The 27,181-nt window shown below is 38.5% G+C and overlaps 3 protein-coding genes across 11 annotated transcripts in view; 1 reads left to right on the top strand and 2 right to left on the bottom strand.

The window, feature by feature from the left end:
* Positions 1-4,322: 4,322 nt before the first annotated feature.
* LOC131692802 (uncharacterized) lies at positions 4,323-5,332 on the bottom strand. The gene is made up of 2 exons (XM_058980090.1): positions 5,189-5,332; positions 4,323-4,999 (listed from the first exon to the last, which is right to left on the bottom strand). The coding sequence occupies exons 1-2, from the start codon at positions 5,207-5,209 to the stop codon at positions 4,337-4,339; spliced, it is 684 nt and encodes a 227-aa protein (XP_058836073.1). The 5' UTR covers positions 5,210-5,332; the 3' UTR covers positions 4,323-4,336.
* A 12,850-nt stretch (positions 5,333-18,182) lies between these two features.
* Positions 18,183-20,755, top strand: LOC131688453 (uncharacterized). The gene is made up of 3 exons (XM_058972721.1): positions 18,183-18,543; positions 20,054-20,134; positions 20,200-20,755. Exons 1-3 carry the CDS (start codon positions 18,347-18,349, stop codon positions 20,585-20,587), a joined length of 666 nt encoding a protein of 221 aa, XP_058828704.1. The 5' UTR covers positions 18,183-18,346; the 3' UTR covers positions 20,588-20,755.
* A 1,318-nt stretch (positions 20,756-22,073) lies between these two features.
* LOC131688451 (MOG interacting and ectopic P-granules protein 1) overlaps positions 22,074-27,181 on the bottom strand; it is a 35,864-nt gene continuing 30,756 nt past the window's right edge. For all 9 annotated transcript variants that reach the window (XM_058972715.1, XM_058972712.1, XM_058972713.1 and 6 more), the window contains one exon: positions 22,074-22,246. In XM_058972715.1, the coding sequence (XP_058828698.1) occupies positions 22,242-22,246 (5 nt within the window). In that variant the 3' untranslated portion in view covers positions 22,074-22,241. The remainder of the gene's footprint in view (positions 22,247-27,181) is intronic.

Genomic DNA, 27,181 nt, shown 5'->3' with positions numbered 1-27,181 from the left:
TTACATTGCTAGTTTGGAACCGTTGTTTTGGGTTCGATTGGAACTTTCAGCTTCAGTCTTCGCGCATCTCTATAAGCATCATCTCTGCTTTAGTGTACATCTCATTCATCTTAAGGGGGCGTCTGGTGTAGTGGGCAAAAAAATCGACTTCTTTTTTATCCGCTTAATTGTTAGTATTGAGCCTCTAGAATAGTCTCCCGCAATCTCGGTGACCACGCTGAACTTCTTTTGTTTTAAACAGCCATGCATTCCTCGCGCGTATTTGCTGTGACACACGCAGATTTCAATCTATCGGCAAAAAATTTTCTTAAGACTGACAGCGATAAAAATACAGTGTGAACAATACACTTTAAACCACTTCCACCCAAATTTTTAAGAGAAAATAACAAATGGATTGTTTTCCACGTCATTTTTTCCGTGATGCAATTTGATATGGAGTATCCTTTAATAGCGTTTTTTCGAAACCGCGTTTTTCAAATTGGTGAACACGATAACTCAAAAACTAATCAAAGAATTGACTTGATTTTTTTATGAAAATGCACAATATGTGTAGCCTGTCGGTGAACCACAGAAAACAGAATGAAAAAATTGTTCTCTCTATTATTTTGAAGAAAAGTGCACGAATTTTACAGAAAAATATGAGATTTTTCGGTATACATGAAGCCATTTTCCTAAACTCGAACTTTTTTTGGGTTCATCGAGTAACTACAAGTCTAAGCTTTACAATTTTTACTTAATTTCCTGTGTCAAACAATTTTATCAAGAGTCATCGTGTTAGCCGCGGCGCTCCTCGACGTGGAAATGGTTGGACGTCTACTCTTGGAACGCTCGTATGTGTGGCTCTGCATGGCTGCCGACCCTATTCTGCGCGGCTCGTGACGTGAGACGACTAATCTCACCTCACTCTACGTGACTTCACCCAATTCTGAAGAGTCACTTCGGGTGACGTGAGACTCCCATTTAACCGCAATGAGGAATCTTACCTCACCCGAGTCGACTCTCAGAATCGGGTGAGAAAAGTCACGTAAAGTGAGGTGAGTTTCGTCGTCTCACGTCACACGCCGCGCAGAATAATGCCGTGCAAATTTTTTTTTTGTACAGAATAAACGTACAAATTTAAAGCTTAACATTACATAAAAGATGCATTGTTTCCTTGCCTTCAAAATCGTAAAACAAAATAACTTTCGGTCTGAGCACTTTACACCAGACGCCCCCCTTAATAATACAGCGAAGTCCTGATTTTATTATTTCCCCTTGATTATGTCAGCTTTTTGATTCGACTTTGAGTCTCGCATGAAGATTCGCTCGATGAGCTCTAGCAGACGAACCAACTCAAATTCGAGTAAATCCATTCATGAGCACATTTTTCTTATCTTATAAATGCAAAATATACAAAAATAAATGTATCTTTTTGTTTTACGCTGGATATTTATACTAAATAATCAGAACCATCTTGGGTGTTACAATGACGTCAGACCTCTGGCAACTGCATATTTGTCAATCCAGTTCCAAAACACTCCATGTTGTGAGTTATACAGAATATCGCTAAGCCGATAGTCTCAATGTTGTATTTCAAAATGGCCTCAGACATTGATCTCTATCATGCGCTCATTAGGCCCGCTCGGAAAATATGCATACTGATTGGGTTATTGAAAATTCTGTTAGACCGGAAGTCGTCATCTTGGTATTCCAAATGGTTTCAGGCATCGATATTTGGTGCCTACTCGTTAACACTGTACCGAAAACAACCATATTGTTAAAGTGCGGTACAAAAGGAAACCTCAAGATCCGACGTTTCCACTTTTCCAAATACCTAACGAATTGGAAAAAGCAAAAACCGTGCTACTTGCATAATCCGTGCAAAAAAACCTGTTCAAAAATCGTCTAAGTCTATTGCCTTCAAAAGGACTTAGAACATTTTTGATAAAACTCCGAAATCATCCCTTTTCCTAAAATCGTCTAAGTCTTTTGCATTGAATGTAACGCGGTTTTTTTGCACGATTTTCGGAATTAACGCGGTTTTTTTTTTGCACGGTTTTCTGAATTAACACGGTTTTTTTACACGGATTTCGCAATTAACGCGGTTTTTTTTTACACGGATTTCGCAATTAACGCGGTTTTTTTTACACGGATTTCGCAATTAACGCGGTTTTTTTGCACGGTTTTTTTTGTTTGGCCACAAGATGTACTTCCCATCCGCATGATGCATCTTTAAGAACGGCAGAAGAGTTTTCTCAAGACACTTGTTGTTTGATGGCCAGACCGCTCGGCTTGAACCACGGCTTTGAGATCCCTCCATCCGATATGGCGATGTACAGCATAACTTTTTTCCAGATTTATCTTAAACTTATATTTTACTTCGGGGGGTGTGGCCGACTTGTCGCTGGAATAGTAACTGTCATTTCCTGGAATGCTGGTTTTCGAAAGCGAAAAGTAACTTTCGTCGATCGCTATCTAATCGCCCGTGTACTCGGGGGACCGAGTCTTCACCCGACAGTTGGTGTCCTCCATCTTGAGGGATCGGTGAATCAAGGTATGGGATCAGTGATATTTTCGGCTGGCGGCTCGCAACTGTTGTCGAACAGCTTTTTCAACGCTTCTTTCTTCTTCGTCATTATCTTCGCCAGATGGCCGCTACGGGCCTTCCGCTCCACGCTCTGGGATGCCAGGATCCGGTAAACTGTACTCACGGGCACGTTTTCGTCTTGAAAGTGGTCTACTGTAAACTTTTTTCCACAATGACCATGCGTTTCGTAAAACCGTACGACACGCTCGCGGAGTGCTTGCTGTTTCGATGCCATCTTCGATTGAACTGACAGCACCCGAGCGAAGAGAAACATGCCAACCATTTCTAGGGAGTCCAGAAAGCAATTCTCTTGGAAAAAAAATTACGCTCTTTACTTTAATAACAGAAAGGTATTGAATCATTTTTTATTGAATACCCGTAAGGTATGCCGTGTTATTGGATTTTGAAATCACTATCAACTCATGGGCATAAGGACCGCTGCAGAATCAGGCAGCATAACACCAGAAGAACTCGTTTGAAACAAATACATTCAGTACTATAAAAGTTTAAAAATGTGTCGTCTCACTAGACCCGGAGTAATTGAGCTGAAACCCGGAGGCCCAGGGATCGCCCCCAAAAATCGGATTCTCCGGGTCAAACCCGAATGGATGGAAACCCTATTAGTTAGACAGAGGCTGTGGCCCAACTAGCGAATCACGACTGTATGTCTCCGTGTCATAAAGTCCGAGGTCATAATGTCCGAAAGGTGGTGCGTCACAATACCCAGAAAATTATGACGTACAAGGTTGAGTCATAAGATCCCAGACATTTTGCCATATTTTTGCTCTCGGATCTTACGACACACTCTTGTACGGCATAATGTCCCGGACGTTATTACGCTCCCAGTTTTGGGACGTTATGACGCAGTACCTGTGTGCCATTACGAGTGCGTCACAGTGGCCAAGATGACCATTGCGAAATTAAAACCGAAAACGACAATGCATCATAAGGAGGAGGTGTATGGAAAATTGTGACATATTGGGGGAAGTTGAGTAAGCTAAAACGTTACGAGGCATTTACCGAAAAAAGCCAATAGGGAAAGATGGGGTAAAACGCACCTCAAAAGTGTGCCATTAAATAGCCTTATGTTATGCAATTAGTAGGTTTTCAGAACAATTTTTCTGTTTTCGATTAAAAAATCAGCGTAATCAAAGAAGAGGATGGAGCAGAGATATAAATTTAGCAAAAAGTGAATTATTTAGAAGACTTTTCATATATAGTGCGACAGAATAATGAACAAAGGTATAAATAGAACTGGAATGCACTAATATAATAGTAAAAATTGCATTTATAAGAGCTGAAAATCCTATCCTTGTTGCATGAGCCACGATAATTACATGAGAAGAGCACGTTATTGACTTTTGTTAATTTCTCGGGCTGCTATCAATGTACGGTTTTCAAACTTTGACAAAGTATGTGTACTATGGTAGACGTCTAACTGGTGTTACCCTTCTTTAGAAATTTTCAGAAGTTTTCCATATAAGCAAGGGGTGCATTTTGCGCCGGTGGTGCGTTTTACCCCATCTTCCTCTACAAAAATTATTTGCGACATTAATTTCAAGGAGGATGGTAGAAGTGGGGGGTCACAAGAAAATTGTGTTAATTTTTGACGCGGTGGCGAGTATTTGTTGGTCCCCAAATAGCAAAAGTGAAAGTAATAAATGTTGTTTCTAATCTCTGCAAGTTTTCAAATTGACGGACCATGTGATTCGTGATTGAGACATATTTGTACATACAAATAATTTATTAACTGCATTTTTACGATTAATATTAAACGATGACTGAGAGAATAACTGGGTTGGCCTCTATCTCTTTAATTTGTTCCTTTATTTCATCTTCTAAAGAATTGTCTGGCACTGTAGTTTTTATGTTTACAGCTGTCGTTGTAGTTATTTCCCTTGTAGCTGGATTACTCTCAGGAGTTACTATTTCAACTGGAACAGTACTACTACTGGTACTATTGTTCATTCTACTATTAACAGTAAGAGCCGTCGTTACTACACTAGTAGTGTTTTTTACTTCATGGGCGCCACTCGCGAAAGCGGCGGTTGTTGTCGGTATTGGCTTTGCGGTAGTATTTATTTCGGAAACATTGTGACTGGATACTGTGGTAGCAAAGCTGACCTTTACTAGTTCTACTTCGGCACTGCCATTGTGGAACAGTACAGTCTTATTCTGAATGGTTAATTGATGATGATTAGGACTGAAGGTGATCGATTCCAACGGAGAAAAATGCAATGGTTGAACATCGGCATGAATGCTACCGTCCGACGATTGATAGTGTTGCGTGGAGTTTTGATCTCGATTTGTTATTAACGCTCCAGCTAGGTCACCGAAAGCATTTTCGAAAAAAGTTTCAATGTTCGCAAGCGAAGTTTTGTTGAAATCGGTGGTGACTGGAGCACTTTGACATTTCGTTGCAAAAGTTAAAAACTGTTGAAAAATAAAAATACATACTTTCATTTTATTTTTTTTTTATTCTTGTGACGTTTTAGTTTTTGATGTAGCACTACACCAGTTGCAGCACTACTTACACTCACTCTTCCTTCGGTATAATAAGTTTATATTTGTATAATACTACACTGATGTAGCGCTGGTACAAAATTACCAATATTGACTCACCGATATTAACAGTACAAACATTTCGTCAGAGAGGTGGTACTTGCAAAATATAAACTTGTAAAATCACGATTTCGGAAATGTTCAGTTTCGGATAGTATTAGTATCTCTCGAAAGAGATACTTGGCAACTGCACTGAACACGACACACGGCTTGACTGATCTGAAAACGCCGTTTGATAATAAATTTAAAGTCGAAAGATCGATCCCACTGCCAAGTGCCCAGTAACGACCTAAAAACGTGGCTACATATCGGCATTCACAGAAAAAGAGACACGATCGATATTAATCATGCAACCGACCATTGATCACTGTTTGGATAAATATTTAGCACTATCCCAATCAGAATTGGTCCGGTGACTTCTTAAATGACGTTGCAGGACAACTATTGGGAAATTTTGATTCACTAAAACTAAATTCGGAGAAACTGCACTTGAAAAAGTACACATTTTATGTTTGCAAATATAATTGTTATTTTCAGAACCCATTGCAGGCTGATTCAAAAAAAGTTACAAAATTTTCCTTTTTCAGTCGTGATCTACTATGAATTAGCAAAATTTTAAATAAAGATTTAAATCGGGATTTAACTAGATTTATAACTGGAACAATCGACCTTAATTCTAGTTCTAACAAAATGTGATAATTATTTTTCATGTTTCGCATTTAAGAAAACAAACTAATAAATTTGAATTTGAGAAATATTGGTTGGATCTAGCCAACTAGTGTTACTGGTATAGTAATCAGTATGTCGAAAATTGTTTAATTAATTTTCGACATGCCTTCTGATTACTATACCAGCACTGGTTAGAAAGATTAAGTAGGATTAATACCTATGTATATTTTTGTGATAACACACTTATCTATTTTTGGATGGCTTAATTGCTGAGTTTTACAGGCTGATCTCATAATGTAAGTTCGAGTCCCAACCAAGAAGGATTCTACCAGAGGCAATGTATTGTAAAGATAAACAACGCTTTTGGATTCTACCTTTCTGCCTTTTTCGAAAACTCACATTACATTTTTTAAAATAAATTTTCAACTAATTTTTCAAAACTTGTTTCTGCAAATTAGTTTTTTTGAACTCCACACCCAAAACAAAAATCTTTTGCATTATTTGCAAGCGACAATCATTTGCAATTAATAAAAGGATTTCTAGCAGTTACTTGGGTTGATTTTCCGAGAAGGTATTAATCACTGAACACACAACTAAATCATTTCAAAATCAATCAGAAAACATAGTTATTTTCCATGTTGTTTTTTACTTAATTTTCAAATCCCATAACCTTTTGAAAGATGCTTTTGATTAAAGTCATTAGAACAATCACATACGCCCGAATTATTCGGTTTTGTTACAAGATTGTACGTGACATGTCAATGAGGGTTATTGATTTCGATAGTAAATTTCATATGATATTTCAATAATTTTTTGCTGCATTTTTTAGTTTTATGGAACCAGTGGTATGTTTTGGGGGTTAAAATCCTCCCAACCCAATATTAATCAGCTTGAAGAAAAAATTATTCATGTTGACTAATCTAATTAAATACGCTCAGGTTTTTTTACGCGGGGGATACAGTCCGCGTAAATCAAAACCGCTTAAATGAAAACCGAGTGAATTTCTAAATCCGCGTAAATAAAGACCGCGTTAATTTATGAATCCGCGTTAATGGGAACCTCGTTTATGGATACCGCGTAAATTCAAAAATCCGCGTAAATGAAAACCGCGTAAATTTTAAAAACCGCGTAAATGAAAACCGCGTAAATTTCAAAAAAGCGTAAAAAAATACCGCGCAAAAACCGCGTAAAAAAACTTGAGTGTATTGTACAAAATATTTTTGGAAGTTTATTGTCTAATTTCTACATTGAGAACCTATTGTTTCAAACATCATGACGACTTGTGGAAAATTGTGGGAAGAGAAACTTGTAACTTAATACAATAATTGCCGGAATTATTATGAGCTTTTTCTGGAGAGATGTTCCAAAATATGGATTAGGAACAATTTTTCGAATGGGAAACTAATTGGATAGGTTGATTGTCTATAAAACATAAACTTACTCACCAAAAACGTGCATACATTTCAACATTTGCTGAAAATGCATTTTTTTAGGTTGCGTAGAGTTGTAACAAAAACTCAATATGATTAAAAACAAGAATAACATTTCGGAAAGTAGATGGAAGATGATGAAAAATGACGTTTACAGGTTGTCTCTAGCAGGTCAGGATATGTTTTTATGAAAATTTGATTGTTGTTGTATTATCAATTATATGAATCTAAAATTTCAATATATTAGCGCATTTACTCAAAATTCCATGCGGCCTTTCCCGATCGAAAGGAAGGACCGCGCTTCATGAAATACCGCGCTTAGCTGATCTGTCATAATATCGCAAAATTGCATAACGAAGGGCTGAATGAGAACACAAGTTGATCCAAGAATCAGCCCTGCGTATACCAGATTCAAGTGGTGCCATATTCACCACATTCAGTAAAATTCAAAAAATTCTTTTTAGATTGTTGATAAAATTGGTTTAATGAGCTTCACTTACCAAAAAAAGAAAGCTTATTACTACCGCAAATAGCAAATACAAGTACTAGTTACACCAAAAACTTACTGGCAACCTTAGAGCGGTCTTTAGAAAGCAGTTGGTGCAGCGTGTACGTTTCGGTGAATGTCTCAATAGTTCAAGCTAGTAATGGTGTATATTTGAGTGTTGAATTGAATGGCGTAATAAAATTTTGTGTGCTAGGTACAAGGACTCGTTGTTAAGTTGTGAGCTTGAATAGTGAAGAAAAGCAAACTAAATGCTCGATAATTTTTTTACTATTACGATCACTTTCATTCGGAATTCCTGTTAACTGTCAAATTTCGATGATACCTGAAGAAGAATTTTACAACATAAAACAGTATATCTTCTGATAAACTAATTTTGGTGGTTAATCCTCTAGAAGTAATTACCGTAAACCTGGGTGACTTTGACCATCGGGGTGACTTTGATCACTCGACACTTTTTTCGTAGATCGCTTATTAAACCATAGTCTACCGAATCATTTTAATTTGAAATGATTTTTACTCTAAACTTATAAAATACTGATATGTTATACTTTTTTAGTATATTATTCGGTTTTTAGGTACAAAAACTAAAAAAAAACCGAAATTTGACTTTACCTGATTTTTACGAAGCTTCATAAAGTGTCTATTTTTTATAAAACAAATAAATCTCAGACTAGAGCAAGAGTAATAAATTACAAGCGAGTTTTTATTTTCCTTTAGATTGGGATATGCTAAATTTAGTTTTAAGAGTTTGTTTATTTTTAATACATTTTTTGTGAAACTAGTTGGCAATTATTTCAAATTATTTTAAGCTAAAATTCACAACATTTTTTTTATTGTTAATAGTCCAACGTGTTAAAATGGACGAATCTTTTTGTACAGTGATAAAATACTGAACCAAAACAATTTTGGTAGTTTTAAAGGTTTTCAGAATTTTGATGAGTATCTTTCCAGAATTAGTTTAAACAAACATTTGAATGAAAAACATTGACATCAATAACTTAATGTGGGTGAACATGCAGATTATCAAAGTCACCCCGGAACACAAAAACGGATTTTAAATCTTGAACTTGAAATCATTTTTGAAAAAAATAGCAATAAACGTACAATTTTAGGTAAAACCATCCAATCTTGTTCTCCTTACATCAGTACATGGTTTAAAGACATTAAACTTGAAAAAAATGTGTTGCGTCTAAAAATATTTAATGATTACTTCGAAAAGTGATCAATCTCACCCCGGTTTACGGTATAGAAAATTTAATCTTCAAGAAAATTTAGCTCGAGACTTAACGTCTTTAGGAAAGTTTTCAAAAATGCTGGTTCAAAAAACTTTGTTGAAGACACGAATATTTTATATATTCAGAGTATCGAAATATAGTAGACTATATGTAAAAGAAAACCTTTTAAACAAGCTATTCTGATATTACTGTATTTGATAAATCTCTTCTGCGGTTTACAAACAATAAAATTCACATTTCATTCAAGGTATGAGTCTCTGAAGCATTCAAAAAAGGTATATTGAAGAGCTGATCGATATGCTGCATTCATGTAGCCTTCATATTTTCAACAAAATTGTTTAAAATGATATTATCAACAACTTTGCTGAAGGTACAAAGTCACTTACCATTTTTGAAGAGTTAATTTTCCACAATTACTTATATAGGAGAAATAATCACTAGAATTCATATTCATGTATATCAAAAGATGCACTGTTTTATGTTGGGAAACTTATTCGATGTTGTCAAACCTTCAAAGTAGATGATTTCGAAATTATGTGGTCTTGACCAGAGTCTAAAAATTGACATTTCTGCATGAACTTGAAAAAAAAAAGAAATTCAATTCATGCCCTCTACGATGAATGAAATGTTTGGTTCGTTTCCCTGGGCCCATATTATTGGCTCGAATCAAAACTCGTCGAAATGTCAATTGACGATAGGTTCATCCGATGTGTTCATTTGTGTTTACATTTTGCTAGCGTTGCCAATTTTATTTTGTGTCCACCACCCAATGTGGCTACGCCACATCGCTTTTGCGCATACTGTCCGACTTCGCTACCGCTCAGTCGGACTGAAACCAGGGATAGCCCCTATGTTTGAGTAAGCCGGGCAAACGAGTGGATCACAGGTTCGCTTGCTTCCGACGGCGGGACGGTGGCCACCTCGCCCGGCTGATCCTCAGCGACTTTGCGCTGCTTCGGTTCCTAGGCCTCGGTTATGCGGCTAGGCCGCATCGAAATGGCACCCCTTAAACATTCTAACTAGAATCGGTTGTGTCACTGGAGCCGGAATACGAATTAGAACCAGCCAGCATACCGGCTGAGCTTAACTGGGAAGTTTTGTAAAATTTAATCTGGAAATAAAAATTTTCTAGCAACGCTCCAGCACCCCGTTGAATTCTAACGATTTCACCACCTGGGCGCCAGATTCACGATATGAAATGAACTTTGTTTACTTTCGACAAGTTTTGATTCGAGCCAACAACATCCAGCCTGTTTCCCTCGTCATTCGTTCTCCCGACGCAGCGCATTCAGGCTCGGATGTGTTCGGTTTCAGAAGCAAAGTGAATTTTGTTCTTATGCTGGCTCTGAGAGGGATTATTGAGCAAAAGTGCATCAGATATAGATTATGCAGTTCACTTATGCTCGAAAAAGTAGAAGATGCCAACTTTTGCCTTCAAACTATCGACATAATAACAAACCGCTTCCTTGACCTGAGTTAAGGCATATGTCGACAGGTTACCGTAATATTGTTAATAAACAAATACAAATACAAAAAAAATGAATGCTTGGTTGGCGAATGAATTTATATTTCCTCTGCACTCGAGCATTCGATTCTGCATGAAATTTCAGTCAGTTGGAAAGTGAATGAATGAGGGAGGCGTTGAATCTGAATGTCGATTTCAGTAAATGCAAGCAGAAATAGGTAACTGATTTTGAAATTTCGTGGCTCTGGTCTTGACTGTTGAGAAATGTAGACTACTTATGTTTCTGAATTTTCAATAATTGATGAAACTCTTATTAAATTTTAGTATTTTCAAAAAATCAACAATTTTCATCAAACACCTCCACCCCCCAAATCAAATTTCTGGCTACATTAATTTAATCTTACATTCATAATTCATAACTATAAGGCACATAAAACCCGATTCTATAACAATACACACATATAACTTATGTGTGTGCATGTGCATCTAGTAGTGAAAATTAGCAACAGACTTCGGCACCTACCGGCTCGCTGTGGAGGCTAGGTCTGTCGCCAAGGACTACATCGAGCAGAAGCGGAGACTTAAATGGCTCACTTGTACCAAGACAAAGCTGGGAGCTAATTTGTTTACTAAACAGACATCGGTACCGAGAGAAATTCCGCCACCGGGGTACTCTCAGTCGGAGTACGGTAGTTTCACCGCCTGGTAGCTCAATGGCTCAAGGAAATGGGTATGAGTTTCGGGAGAAAATTCCGCTATCGGGGACCTCTCAGTCGGATTGAGGCGAGTTTACCACCGGGAACTATTCGAATAGATCATGACAAAGCTGGGATCTAAATGGCTAACGAAAACCGGAGCCAAATGGCTCATTGTATCAGGAGCTAAATAGATCAAAGAGACGAAAGCTAAATAGCTCAAGAAAACGAGATCTAAACGGCTCACAGAAACCACAAATAAAAGCCTTGCGGTAACTTATCGCTATATAACGTAATAGATGGAGAGAATGACGGAAAGCAAGAGAAATGTTGAGAACTAAATGGATGAAAGGTCGAGCCACTTCATGGATCAAGCGTGACTCCGAGTTAATTTCAGAAAACTCGCGAGCAAAAGCTTCGTGATCGCCACAATGAATGGCGTCTTCGTGTGCAGCTGTTACGCACCTACAAGGGTGATAGTGGCTCAGCCTAATGTTGGAACAGTTAACCGTGCAGTTGATTGGCCGAAAGCCGGTAGTTATTGGTATTGACTTCAATACCTGGAATGTGAAGTGGGCAGTAGAGTAACCATCACAAGGGGATGTATCCTAATGAAAGCTCCAGTGAAGTTAGACATACGAAGGTGCATTGCATTGAAGGTTCCGTTAGCACATTCTGGAGAGACAGGATGGAGTCTATCATCGACGTCACATTCTGGAATCCTTCACGGCGAACATGGGCTGGAGAATGTGCGGGAAGTATGCCCATAGCGACCACCAGACGATTCGCTACCTTATCCGCCAAGGATTCCTGCTGCAGCATGGAGAAGGACGACCGGCGAGAGAAAGTGGAAGACCCCTTCGTTGAGGCACTTCGGCCGGATAGCGAGACCGAGAACATGGATGCGGCTGGCCTAACAAGAAGGATTGTGACGCCAGAATGCCGCGAAAACTGGAGCCCCGCAGTAGACGGCGCCCATCCCCCGGTCCAGATGGAATACCAAACGTGGTGCTGAAAGCTGTGAGCCTGGTATAACCGAACATGTTCAGGATAATTGTGCAGGAATATTTGGATGATGGCAACTTATTCGAAATGTGGAAGGTACAGAAGCTGGTGATGCTGCCAGAGTTAAGGAAGTCACTGTCTGCTGGATACACTCAGAATACTCGGAAGCGTCAACAACCATGTCGACGACGTCTGTGAAAGGTTGGCGAAGGCAACGAACGGGATAGCGAGGATGATGCCAAACGTCGGCGGTCCGAAAAGCTGCACGAGACGTCTGCTAGCTAGTGTTTCGTTAACGATACTGTGATATGGGGTTCAGGGCGGAGATGCTACTCTGAAAACCAACTTCCACTTGACATAGCTGACAGTATCTTCATCGGTTCGGGCACGCAACGTTATCTTTGTGCCCGTCGTGTAAGTACATCGAGGAGACATCGGAGCACGTAGTCTTTGAATGCCCGAGGTTCGAAGCGATATGCAGAGAGATGCTTGAAACGGGAGGGCCAAACATCAACCCAGATAATGTCGTCCACAAAATGATAAGTGACGTTATCAGCTGGAACGCGGTGAACAAAGTGGTGAAGCAGATCATGAATGCCTTACAGCGGAAATGGCGTGATAAACTGCGAGCAACGGTTTCGGGAGAGCAATCATCGCCGGGAAACTCTGCCGGAGTAAAGTAAATTTACGACTGGGGACTAGTCGAGTAGACTACGACAGAGCACTGGATCGTCAGGACGCCAGCGCACTGGACGCCATTCGAGAGAAATGTGGCGAAAACAGCAGTAGAATCGGTGTCGAGAGAACTTCTTCAGCTGGGGAACTCTCCGTCGGCGTAAGCAAGATTCACCGTCGGGGATTGGACTGAGTAGACCGCGATGAAACACCAACATTTGCGGATTGTTGGGGTACCAGCGAACCGAACGCATTGCTCCATCGGAATTGTAGGACTGTCCACAAGACCTGGCTGGTTGGCTCGGTTTCGGGAGAACTATTATCGCCGACGATTCTCCGTCGGAGTACGCTAGGTCCATCCTCGGGGACTAGACCGAGTAGTTCGCGAACAAGTCGAAAGCTCAACGAGGAAATGGTGCTAAATGCACAAAAAGGAGCCAATGGACCTAAAGAAGTTGCGGTGGTGTATGGCACAAGGGAGCCGAAGGGCTCAGAAAATTAGACAATCGGAAGTTTGCGCCCAGATTGTACTCGGAGGGGAAGAGCACTGATTCTCGAACCACAGCTAACTTCCCTGCTACCATACATAAATTGCCACATTATGTGGATGGTCGAAAACTGCTTTTCACATGTTGGTCTAAATTTTATCGCATTTTACTAACTAACGCAAAACTTTCACTAAATGTTCTCCCAGGCATCAACGCACAGTGGGACGGAATCAAAAAAAGCCGGACATTGATATTTGCGACGAAACTATTGGTTATGGCACTGATGTCTTCGGAAAGTTTTCTTCATTTTTTAAGTAGTTTAATATAATGTTGGAAAATTTTTATTTATTGGGTGAAATTGAAGTACATGTCGGAATACCCCCTTAAAAAGTGTTTTTTCATTGTAACTTTTTTATTTGATTTTTTACAGTTTCTCGATGTTCTAGAAAGTTGTTGATGCTTTCAAAACACACCTTTTTGCGAAATAGACCAACTCGCTATCTCTTCGTTTTTAGGGTGTATGTCTGTTTTTATGGTTTTTCTGGGCTAACTTTAAGGGGCTATGGTTTGTAGAGTAGCAGGTAGTAGCAGCTAAATTTATTTTTTTGATGTTCAGCAAGAAATACCCTATTGATACATATATAATTCATAGCGGGATCTAATGGGATCCTTGGAATAATGCGGGGTAAAATAGACTAGCGTTTCAATAAATTATTGGTATTATGAAGCATGAAAAATAAACCATTATGCGAAATTAATAAACATTTAAAATACTATAGTTCATTCCATATATTCCTACATTCAAAGTTAATTTTTTTGTTATTAACATGCTCATAAGTCATCAGTGTCCTGCCAATGATCTTCTTCGTCATTGGATGAACAAGGTAATAATATAACCGAGTATTTTAAGCAACGAAATACCTTGTTCATCCAATGACGAAGAAGATCAGGACAATGATGCCTTATGAGCATGTTAATAACAAAAAAATTAACTTTGAATGTAGGAATATATGGAATGAACTATAATATTTTAAATGTTTATTAATTTCGCATAATAGTTTATTTTTCATGCTTCATAATACCAATAATTTATTGAAACGCTACCCAAGCAACCAGAAGTTCGAATAATACTTAAAAAGCACACTTTAAAGTTCACATAAAGTTCTTAGCGAACTTCCAAGCTGCTTAAGCTTTAATGGAACTATAAAGCTGCTTAAGCCGCTATTAGAACATAAAACGCACTGAAAAATTACTTAAAACGAGAAGCTTATGCAGCTCCCTTATACGAACTTTTGGTTGCTTGGGTAGTCTATTTTACCCTGCATTATTCCAAGGATCCCATTAGATCCCGCTATGAATTATATATGTATCAATAGGGTATTTCTTGCTGAACACCAAAAAAATAAATTTAGCTGCTACTACCTGCTACTCTACAAACCATAGCCCCTTAAAGTTAGCCCAGAAAAACCAAAAAAAACAGACATACACCCTAAAAACGAAGAGATAGCGAGTTGGTCTGTTTCGCAAAAAGGTGTGTTTTGAAAGCATCAACAACTTTCTAGAACATCGAGAAACTGTAAAAAATCAAATAAAAAAGTTACAATGAAAAAACACTTTTTAAGGGGGTATTCCGACATGTACTTCAATTTCACCCAATAACTTTTTTCGCTTAACAGATAGCCATTTCGCTACTTCAACAAAGTTTCATAAAATAATTTCGTCTACAAACTTTCCATACATGACTATCAATTTTGGCAACAACTTGCAAAGTTATTTTTTTTATCTGCGTATATACCCCCTTAAATAAAAATTTTCCAACATTATATTATACTACTTAAAAAATTAAGAAAACTTTCCGAAGACATCAAAGTGCCATAACCAATAGTTTCGTCGCAAATATCAATGTCCGGCTTTTTTTGATTCCGTCCCACTGTGCAACGTACTGAAAAGTGACCATTCAACGCAACTCTGCTTCAAACTGTATTCAAACTAGTGGGATCGAATACGATTTTCGAATCATGATTCGACCAGTGCTCAACCAGAATCCCTACCGTAAAAACACTTTAAGCATTCTTACTGATTTTTCATATTTGCAAATCACATAACATTCATCTGACAATACGAGTAACCTCGTTCACATTTGGGATTTTAGATTGATGTACACCGGTGTGGTGGAGTGCACTGGATTTGCACTTTCTAGCAGAAGTGTCAATGCGACATACCCAATTTTCTGCATTTCTGCTAGAAAATTGCATAAATGGTGCAGTTCCAGTGCACTCCACTTCATCGGTGTCAATCAATCGAAAATCCCAATTCACAAATATGAATGTTATTGGTGTGCCACAATAAGTTGTATGTGTTTCTCCTGTGGCTTTCAATGGATACATATAATATGCATTGAATTACAGTCAATGTCGAGTTATGTGGAGTTTTCAATATTTTTTATAAGATTTCTTTGTTCAGAATTTATCGTAAAGAAAACATTTGGCTCGTCGTGGGTCGTCCTTCTTGAACCCCGTTTTGGTGTTCACCAGCAAAGGATTCAGCAAACGGGCGTACTCTGCTAAACAGAACACGAGAGAGTAGGACTGGTGGTATCCAACGGGGAAAAACGAGAGAGTACTTTGTAAGCGGCATTGAGAATCGTTATCCCTCGATAATTATCTCACTCGATTTCGTGATCGTTGAAGATAGAGCATCCAATCAATCCGAAGGCATTTCTTCTTCCACCCAGACCTCCCGATCACGCGGTGGATTGCATCGTACAGCCGGTCACTAGCGGCTTTTACAATTTCTGCTGGGATTCCCGACGGCCTTACCATTGACAACTCTCGAATCAGCCTTTGCACATCGTCTAGTGTGGGCTTGTCCATCATCCCTAATCATCCTTCTGTTTGTGCCTTCCCCACTCGTTTGTCCATTCAAAAGCAACTCAAAGTACTTCTTCCACTCGGCAACCACTCATGTCAACAGATTCCCGTCTCGATCGCTAATCATGACCGACGTCGGTGTGCTTTTCTTCCTCATGTTGTTGATCGTTTTGTAATACTGCCACGTGTCATACATCGCAAAGCTTCTCTCTGCCTTAGTGAGTACCATTTGGTTGTGACTTCTTACGTCGATGAAGTTTTTTCTTGGCTGCCTTCAGCTTACTATATCGTTCCTCTGTTCTGACATATAACCACTGCAGGCATTCGACTTCTAGCCTGGTATTTCTCGTCCGTCGATCTTTGGCACTCAGCATCGAAGCAGTCGTTCCGCTGGTTCCCACGTGTTGTATCCATCACTTCTGTGACTGCTGTACTGACCTAGAGGTTGGCAAACCCGTATCATATGTGCAACATGAGATCCCATCATGCGATCGTTTGTTGCTCTATTCTCACTGTAAAATTTTTTTGCTCGTCACTCAATGACGGGACTGTGAGAGTAGGGCCCCTGATACAGAACTCTAATTCATACCTCCACGAGGTGCTAGCTGAGGTGTGAGTGACCTTAGTGAAAATAGGGTAACCAACCCCGGTAGATCGTATGCTAGGGTAGAGGGAAATGGAAGAGCGTCTGTTCTCTATGTAAAGATTGGCTTTAAACAGAGTCCGTCCCAGAACGCGGGGCTGAAGAACTGCAAGCCTTGTCAGCCATATCCAAGATGGCATCCCCATCTGGAGGCTAGTTGTCATAGCCCTGATAAGGTAGCATGTCGAATAAGCAATAAAACAATACCAAAAAATGGTACAATTTGCCGTTTTCTGCATTACGACGAATCACTTTTTCGAACGAATGTAATTTGCATTCTCAGTAACAGTAAATGAGGCTCGTATTCGATCAACCCACATGTCGTATCAGGACGTATCAGCAGCCGAACTTCCTTATTCAAAGTCTATCACACAATTTCCTAACCTTTTCCTACTCTTTTCATTCGACCTCTTTCTCCAGTACATTCTCTCTGCTTCAACAATTTTATTTTAATTATTCTCTCTTTCTCTCCATCTCATTCCCTACACCACATTGGTTCGAGAATTCATTCCGTCTTAATTCAAAATTTCGCTGAATGTGATCTTCATGAAATTTATAATGATAAACCAAACATACTATACATGTTTTGTTACTGTTTTTAAATTTCCTTCTAGTCACTAGGTGACGTGACTGTGAGAATGGGACCCTTTGTTTATTCTAGGTGTAATTACAATTATATAATAGATTTTACCTTCTTTTAAGCATGAGTTACTTTCGGAGAAACAAAATCCAGAGCTTGAGCGAATCCTATACCTTTCGTTTATAAGAAATGTAAAGCTTTGGAATTTTATTAATTTCAAATAAAATTACAAACCTTCCATTGAATATATTGTTCGAGTACATATTTATTTGGGGAAATATCTTTCTAGAAAATGGTGCACTCCGGGCAATGGTTCATTGCGAGACATGATTTTCTGTGAAATAGTATTTCAGGAAATGACGCACAATCATTTAACCATGTTTAAGCCCGAATTGGTCTCCTGAAAATATTTGCTAATAAAAATATTGCTAATAAAAATTTCAGCAATTACCTCTCGAATCACGGTGTTGTTTCTGGGTATCGGTTAATTTACATTAATTAGCAATTAATGTTAGGATGTTTAACGCCGGAAACAACTACGTTAGTGATGAGCTAGTATGACTGTGCGAGGCGCTATAATTGAATCCTAATAAATTCATTCCACACCCGCCATGTCACACATCGTCATTTATTTGCATACACAGTCAAAATAATCGGTCACAACGACCAATTACGAAGTGATCTGATGGCGTCGAAGATGTCGATAGCTAACGAAGACGACAACATCGTTGGGAGCGCTTGTGCTAAACATTTCGCCAAACATATGTATATAAAGCATCACGGCACGATTTATCGCAGGTCATTCGTATCGCAGATTCCAGATCCAGCAGTAACTGTAGTGTCCTCGCAGCATTCAGCAATACTGTTATAAAACGCGAACTAGATATTTGCTGAGAAGAATTACCTCCGGTAGTAGTGATTGCAAAGTGCAACGATAGATCGGAGATAGTTTGGAATGGCTTCAAATATGGTTACTAGCATCCTGACTGCGGTACTGTGTGCGTTTTTCCTGCAGCTGCACGGAGTTCCGGTGCCTTTCGACAGGGACAGTACACCTGAACCGTTGAGCTCTCTGTTTAACTCGCCCAGTTCAGAGAACGAGATCGAATCGAATGAATCGTCGGAGTCAGGAAACGGCACTCATCAGGAATTGTAAGTACTTATGATATATTACCTAGTGACTAGAGCGAAATTTCTTTCCAGTCACTAGGTGATGGACCCCTGATATGGTATCAGAAGTGATATAGAGGTTCGTGATTACACTAGTTATGGAATATGCGTTTTGATTTCATCTCGTCAGAATCCGACACTAACTTAGTGAAAGGACTAAGCTAGGGCCGGATTGACACTAGCTCCAAAAAACAATTTGTGTTCGTGATTATTCTTCATGGTCGACCACTCCGCATGGCGTTCTGGATCACAACCGGACAAATTACAAATTTCCGGTTCACTAGATTCTCGGCCGCCACTCTTCAGTGTCTGCACATCCACAGCTTGCACTTTTTCCTCGATTGTACATTGGGGCAACTCCTTCAAGATCGGCCAGCTCTTCCAGGATCTCTGTTGAAAATTACTTTAGCTGGTGTCTTTCCGGCATTTGAACTACTTGGCTTCAGTGTTTTACTTGGGGCATTCATGCGTTTGCGCCATTCCCCATGTTTTTTGCTTCCGTTTATTGAGCACACATTCTCAGACGCTCAGCTCAGAGCACACAAAATCCTTGCTTCGTGACCCCAGAGGGCAACAGAGAGTATCAGCGATTGATAAAGAGCAAGTTATATATTCGTTTGTAGGTTCTGACTACGCAAAACATAAAAAGGCGCATAAAACACCTTTTTATCTTACCGCTAACATTATTATCATATGTTACGAGCGTTCCAAAGTATAGATGAATTCAACACTTTCATACCTTACCTTATCCATTTCCACTTTGAACTAATCTGTTCTCGACCGGCTGCCATGTACTCTGTTTTGGGAAAGTAGATATTATTCTCGCAGCTTCCCCCTTACACTGCCAAAAAAGACTCTGTCACTATTCTGCGATCGACACCAATAATGTCAATATCGTACTGGAAACCAAGATCCATGTGAATTTTCGTGATAATGGTTCTTATGGTACCCAATTTGAACAATTTAACTATTTTATAATTGTTTGTCTGTCATGATTAATAAAAACATTTCAGTGGGCAAAATATAATTATTCTTTGGTACAACAGCAAAATCGCCTTATTCAAGTGGGTGTGTGAATTGGATTCTGAGATAACTAAATCTTAATTTTTCAAATGTGATTGAAATCTTGCCATGATTCCACAAAAATGCTTAATATAATACAACGCAATAATAGTGTGGCGCTTAACCTAAAACTTATACACCTATCATCTAAATAAGATAATAAAAATATTGATTTAAAACGTTGTGTTTCTGTAGATGAATTTATCTACTGCTTTGGAGGGTTCCATAACTTCTTTTTTTTATTGAGATTCGTTATTACTTCAAAAGAAGAAGGTATCAAGTGATTTGAGCAGTTTAATAGCTCTTCTTAGCTAGTTACTAAATATCTTCAGCTCAGCGCTGTCCTCTACAATTTCGTAATACACAGGCTTGTTAATGAGCAATTATGCCGTGAACCAACACTAACTATTACCTTTCAATCCCTTTCCAGATATGTGGTTAAGGCTATAGTCTACGAAGTCGGTATTCTAGTCAACGTACCCGACAACGAAACAGACGACTACCCAAGCAGGTAACTTTAGCAAGAGTCGATGTTAGAAAGCCTATAACTGTTTAATCACGCTTCTTTAATTTCAGTGAGCAACAAGTGGACGTGACATTCTTCAGTTCCTCGTCGAACAAATCCCACATTAATCTGGGTAACATCCCTCTGCCGGTGGCAACCAGTGTGAACGGACAGGTACTAACCGGTATCGCCCCGGTTCATATCGGTGCGGTTTCCGATTTAAGTCAGGTCCTGCAGACGCTCCCATTCACGGGTACGATCGTGAATATTACGCAAACCAACACCTCCTATATTGAGCTGTCACAGCAGAATATTAGCAGCCTAAGCGACTCGGCCAATGTTGTAAGTGTGTCCGATTTGGCAAAGCTCCCGCACATTTCGTCGCCGATTAGTCATCCGCTGATACCGACGTCACTGGATCAGACGATCAGCAATCTGGCGGATGTTGATACGGTATAGACTAGGAAAACGGCGAGGGGCAATTCTGAGATTTGACCATAGATAACAAAAGTCGCACATCACCGACGTCTGTTTGTGCAGTTAATTACGATATGTATGTGATCTTATTTTTTGCTGTTATTTTGGTTCGCATAGTAAATAAATATGACAAGGAGTGTTTTTGCTATACACGATGGAAAAAAGGCTTATTTTCACGATGACGGCCAAGGTTTGCACGGGGTGCTAATCGGATGATAATAGGAACAATCAAGAAACGAGACCTGGGGAATTTCCGATCGCGTTTCGCAACGATTTTCTCTAGGTGATCCATTGAAATACGCGTTTTGTCCTTGCTTATTATCTGCTGTTTATTTAGACTATAAAGTATTTTTTTCTTTTTTTTTTTGCTTCACCTTTATAATAATTTTTACTTTTACATAAACATACTCCGGTCCGCCAGTCATTGGCAAGTTTCATTTCTACAGTTTATGTTTCTGTTTACTTTTTCTCAGCCTGATGAGGTTAGTGCACTGTACTGCTTTAAATTCTGTGAATCCTAACGCATCTATTGTTATGTACTTGCTTTCCCTTTCATGCACACCTCAATACAATCAGATGATCTGTACCGTTGTTTACATCTCTATAAGAAAATTGATTAACTTAGGTACACTACGCTTAGTTGTAACCGCGATTTAATTATTACTTCCTAAACGTTAGATTAATTATGTTCTCTTAAAAACAAATAAATTATTCAAATTCAAAAATATACAAAGTACAAGAAAGTAAGCCCATCCGTTATTACTTTGTTGATTTTTTTTACTCCCCGAACCATTTCCTCTCTGTGGTAATATATTTACGTTGCAGGGTCGTCCAGGGGCAATGCTATTTGCCAAAATTACGCAGGAATCTGTCCGTTCGCCAATCAGTCGCTATCGGTAGCTTCCGTTTGTCGTTAGCTGCAAGCTCACAAACAAACCGAATGTTTTTTTGTTCCTATGCAGCTTTGATATTTGATAATATGTGCTTATTTATGAGTGTTTTCTCGTCAATCTTTTCACAAAACTATATTTATGCGCATATATTGAATCTTTACTTGGATACCAAAAATGTGGAAGTATGATACATCAGAATTTGTTCGTTGGTTCAGGGGAACTATTACAACTCAAGTGTGAAAAACGAAGCTCTTACAGCTATGTATACGAATCAACCTATCAGCAGGTCTCTTCCCTAATCGTCCTATATGTCAATTGTTTTGTTACTTGGTTAGCTATCAACCACTTCGGAACCGGTTGAACTGAGAAAATCCCCCTTTATTTGGTCGTAACAGATTGCATCTGACCAATAGGAACTCGTTTGCATTTTGTTCTCTAAAGACTGTCGCTAGTTCATTCAACCAAATCAATCAAATGTGTATTCCCTTCGTCGCCATTCGTAACCATTCAAAAAAGAACTAGGATTTGAGATTGAATGGTCGACGTGATAACAACGAATGATCGAACTCGGGATAAGAGTAAGTAGAAAGAAAGAATCTGCGCTTAATGCTTTATTTTCAGCTTGCCTTAATATTGGGTTTTTTTCTGTGCAGCTTTGTTTACAAGATACATCTGATCAGAAAGTGGTAATTGGTATAGTAGAAAACTCTGTCCTAATGAAATGGTAAAACCGAAGGCGATGTTCAATCTGGAATGAAAGAGACAATGAAGTATAGTTTAATTAATTGATTCACGATTGCTGGTAATTATTCGTTTTCATATCCACCGTGTATAAATAACAATGAATGCAAATACTACATCACGACTAATTAACTAATTTCATTGATCCATTTTTGTTACTAATTGGGAAAAAATGTTGCATAATCTCGGGCGTTTAACTCTCACGCCAAAAGTCAAGAATTAGTTTTCTTAAACTCACCGGCGCCTCAGAGTTTCTGTGCTTAGCTAACCAAGACATCACACGGTACCCGGCAGTTGCATTAGGCGTTCACTTACTTTGTGGGAATTGTTTGGATTTAGTATCTAGTTGGTGCCAATTTGGTTAGTTTGGATATATCAGGGTGTGGGTTAGGGTGGGGTTGAAGAATTGATGTATACTTGGCTAATAATTGCGCAGCAGAATATGATGAAAAGGTGAATGGAACAGTACTACTGTTGGTTGTTCAGAAATTAAAATATGTTTCTCCATAAGGTTTGATATCAAATACAGTAAAGATCCGTTTTTATCAGCCCCTTGGGGAATTTTAGGCTGATAAAACTGGGACATTGATAAAATCGGAACATATATTTTTCTTTCTTTTTAAGAAACCGAAGCTCTCAAAATATTCTTCTTTAGTCCCTAGATATACTGCCGCTATAAGCATAAATGTCCCATGTGCTATGGGATTCCCTATACACATGGGACAATTATGCGTAGAGCGGCAGTATAGCCTCATGACCTTTCCTGATTATTTAGCTTAAACTTCCCTTAAGGGAGTCTGACAGTGCAAAAATGAATTTTTTTGGCATATTTCGGATCTCCAAGATAAGAAAAATATGCTCAAGAATTGAATTCAATTTGATTCGTCTATTAGAGCCCATCAAACTACCAAGTATCAATTTTCATATAAAGCTGATAAAATCGGGTCAAAAAACTGATGAAATCAGGGGTAGCTAATATCGGGTGCTGATAAAATCGGGTCTTCACTGTATTTGTATTTTGTGATGTCAATTTATAAATGCTGAAAAGTTTACTTTAGCACCGTGGTGTTATCAAGATTGCGAGATCGTGAGCGTAAGTATGTATGAATGATCGCGAAGGGCTCAAGCGTTTGCATGTTCACGTTTTTGTCGCATGAGCTAGCTTTGCATGTATACACTATTTTCTACAACCGTGTGGGCATTATTAACTGATTCACTCTAGAAGTCCTATCCGTCTTCCAATTTCATTGCTTTCGTTTCTCTCTTAAATTTGCATAAAATAGCCAAAAAATCGATAAACTAGAACTTTGCGGCAATTAAAAATATAGTAAATATCAAACTACTTGAATCCCAAATGCGAACCGTACCCACAAACAGTGCCGTTAAGCTGTTAAACAATGTTTGCAATGACAGCCCACAGAAAAAGACAATTCACGGCTACCCGCCACTCGGCCAGTGTGGTTAACCGTTAGTTTGGGCTTATGTTGTGCAGAATATGAGATGCACAAACGATAAAAAAGAATTCGTTCGCCCATAAGCCCTCCCGGTCTCCTCGATGCATCATTATCGAGGTGTAATGCAATAACTATTTTAAAGAAGTTGTCTGTCAGAGTTTCGTTAAAACTGATGCACAAATATGTTTGATGATTGCAATACCGTCAAACCCGTCAACCTAGGGGAGGGGTGTCAGTTATTGAGTGGAACACGAAACATTCAAATCCAACCGGACCAATGTTTTATCTACTTTGGGCGAACGTCGGACCAAGGTCAGATCAGCATCGGGTCAATATCCGATCAGCTTGAAAAATAATCGTAAGTGTGTACTGTAGATATGTACGTTCATGTAACACATGTTTCGGAGACGATGTTTTGAGCGCTGCCCAGAAGAGTATTCGTATCAAAATATTAATATAATTTGTTCCAAGAAAAAAATCCGGTGATGAATGGAAACCAGTGTAATAAGATGTGCTAAGCAATTTTTTATGTGGAATTATATTGTAATTATGTTTGTATGCATCCTAAGGTGCGGTTCCAACTTTCTGTAACAGTGCCCGAATGATTCGAAAGCGTCCGTTTTGTAGCGCGGATTCCTCGTAAAAAACGCGTTAATTGAAAAATTCGCGCAAAAAATCCCGTTAATTCGAAAATCCGCGCAAAAAACCCTCAGCAAAAACATACAATATTTTTGGAAGTTTTTTTTTACGCGGATTTCGTAAAAATATTCCTAGTCCTTTTGAAGGCAAAAGACTTGGAAGATTTTCGGAAAGATTCTAGAGACGGATCTGGAAGACTTTACGGCCCGCACCTCAACAATATGGGTATTTTCGGAATTTCCTTGACGAGTAGGTGCCAGAAATTGACCCATTTTGAAACCCAATATTAATTAAGTTTTAGAGAATTTCGTTAAACCGGAAGTCGCCATATTTCTGGCACTAACTCGTCATGACCATTCCAAAAATAGTCATATCGCACGGGTTATAGCGAATTTCGCTAAACCGGAAGTCGCCATTTGGATTTCAAAATGGCGTCAAACATCAATTGATGGCACCTACTCGTCAAGACCATTCCGAAAATACCAATATTGATTGGGTTATGGCAAATTTTACTAAACCGGAAGCCGCCATCTTGGATTTAAAAATAGCGTCAAACATAAGTTTCTGGCACTTACTCGCCAAATCCATTCCGAAAATACCCATATTGTTTAGGTGCGAACCATAAGGAGTCTTCCAGACCCGTTTCTTCCATCTTTCCGAAAATCTCTTCAAAAGGACTTTTTTGCGATATCCGCGCAAAAAAAAAAATTCCAAAAATATTCTAAGTCTTTTACCGCAAGATTTTTACGCAGATTTTCGAATTAATGCGGTTTTTACGCGGATTTTCCAATTAATCCGGTTTTTTACGCGGATTTTCCAATCAGCGCGGTTTTTTACGCGTGCGTATCGCCCGTGTAAAAAAAACCTGGGTGTAAATCAAACAAAGCTTCCAAATTATGTAGTAGCTATCCCGAAAAACAGCCACGTTGGATTAGAAGCTATTGCACGAGTTTGGAGTTTTAGCTTTTGGCCAGCTTTTGGGTCAAATACTCCTCTGTGCGCTGCTGAAAAATGTGACAATGCTTTGCAGAGGAATACTGAAAACACGATAGAATCTGTGTAAAAGATGTTGTTTCGGGAGTAACGGTGGCAGGACCAATCACCGGAATTGCCTAATAAAGGCTACCAGCAGGAGCGGGCGACAGAATGGTGTCCGGACTAATGTGAATAGCTGGTGAGATCCCTCCTATCCTTCTGATTATTTCATTCTTTGAAAGTGATCACAATATTTCCTTTGGTGTTGGCATTTAGGATAAAAACATTAATAAATTTTGTGTGCCTAACAAATGTATGTATGGATTAATAAATTTGCTAGATGACTCAGCGTTTGCCTATACATGCCATGATTTAAGGGAGCACGTCGTTTGGCATAAGTTCGTTTGGCATAAGTTCATTTGGCATAATGTTTTTTTGGCATAACAGTAGGTTACACATACGTTCGTTTGGCATAATGTTCATTTGGCATAATGGTCATTTGGCATAATGATCGTTTGGCATAATGGTCATTTGGCATAATGGTCGTTTGGCATAATTTAAAATATACATTGAATTTTCTGTTACTAGTCGTTGACGCCTAATGTGGCTATGCCACATCGCTTTAAACCCGGTGCTGTCCGACATCGCTCCGCTCCGTCGGACTTGAACTAGTTGATAGCCCCTATGTTTGAATAATCCGGGCAAACGAGTGGATCACAGGTTGGCTCGCAAGAGTCCGCCGACGCACCATCGGAACCCGGCGGATCCTTGGTCTCAGTTATGCAACGATACCAAGGGTTAATTGGTATATAAATTACTAAATTACTGCTCATATTTGAAAGAAGAATCAACCCTTATGTTTAAGTAAACCGGACAAACGAGTAAATCAACACTTTGCTGGCGAACTTATTAAACATGCAAAGTAAAAGTGGGCGACCGAAAATAAAAGTCGCAAGGATAGAACATGCTTCGGAAAACCCGTTTCAAATATATTTGAATATAAAAATCGGAAATAAACATCAAGCATAAAAATCGGACAGAAATCCTTCAGCATAAGAATCGCTTGAAAAGCTCTCACCCGTAAAACTCGGCAAGGATGAACCTCCAGTATAAAAATCGTTTAAAAATAAATAAATCGCTCGTAGGAGCATCCGTATATCTTGATGTTCAAGATTAAAAGTCGGCTAACAAAAACTACTGTGTAAGAATCGGATGTTTTTCTTTCCAGTTTTTTCACTGAAGGTTTTTTACCCGATTCTTACAAAGGAATGTCCCAGTCCGATTTTTATGCTTGAAGTTCATATCCGGTTTTTATATTCTAATATATTTGAAACGGGTTTTACGAAGCATATTCTATCCTTCCGACTTTTACTTTTGGTCGCTCAAGTGCTGCTCATGTTTGAAAGAAGGAATCATATATATATATATATATATATATATATATATATATATATATATATATATATATATATATATATATATATATATATATATATATATATATATATATATATATATATATATATATATATATATATATATATATATATATGTATATATATATATATATATATATATATATATATATATATATATATATATATATATATATATATATATATATATATATATATATATATATATATATATATATATATATATATATATATATATATATATATATATATATATATATATATATATATATATATATAAATATTTGCCAGAAACAAGGATTGATTCCTTCTTTAAGGTATGAGCAGTTCTTTGAATCTATATACCAAATAGCCCTTGGAAATATCGCATAACCGAGGGGTCGAGGTGGTCATCAACCCGCCGTCAGAAGCGGCTACCCCTCACCAGCAACACACTCG

This window comes from Topomyia yanbarensis, chromosome 3 (assembly GCF_030247195.1).
Source record: "Topomyia yanbarensis strain Yona2022 chromosome 3, ASM3024719v1, whole genome shotgun sequence".
Taxonomy (NCBI): domain Eukaryota; kingdom Metazoa; phylum Arthropoda; class Insecta; order Diptera; family Culicidae; genus Topomyia; species Topomyia yanbarensis.
Note: the sequence above shows the minus strand (reverse complement) of the source record. Positions and strands in the feature narration are given on the sequence as shown.

What these genes read in the sequence shown, in the direction of transcription:
- LOC131692802 (XM_058980090.1), bottom strand. Translation starts at nt 5,209, where the DNA reads ATGTTTGTACTGTTAATATCG. An exon ending in TGTTTGTACTGTTAATATCG is followed by an intron (nt 5,000 to 5,188) that starts GTGAGTCAATAT and finishes ATTTTTCAACAG; the next exon opens with TTTTTAACTTTTGCAACGAA.
- LOC131688453 (XM_058972721.1), top strand. Translation starts at nt 18,347, where the DNA reads ATGGCTTCAAATATGGTTACTAGCATCCTGACTGCGGTACTGTGTGCG. An exon ending in AACGGCACTCATCAGGAATT is followed by an intron (nt 18,544 to 20,053) that starts GTAAGTACTTAT and finishes ATCCCTTTCCAG; the next exon opens with ATATGTGGTTAAGGCTATAG. An exon ending in ACAGACGACTACCCAAGCAG is followed by an intron (nt 20,135 to 20,199) that starts GTAACTTTAGCA and finishes CTTTAATTTCAG; the next exon opens with TGAGCAACAAGTGGACGTGA.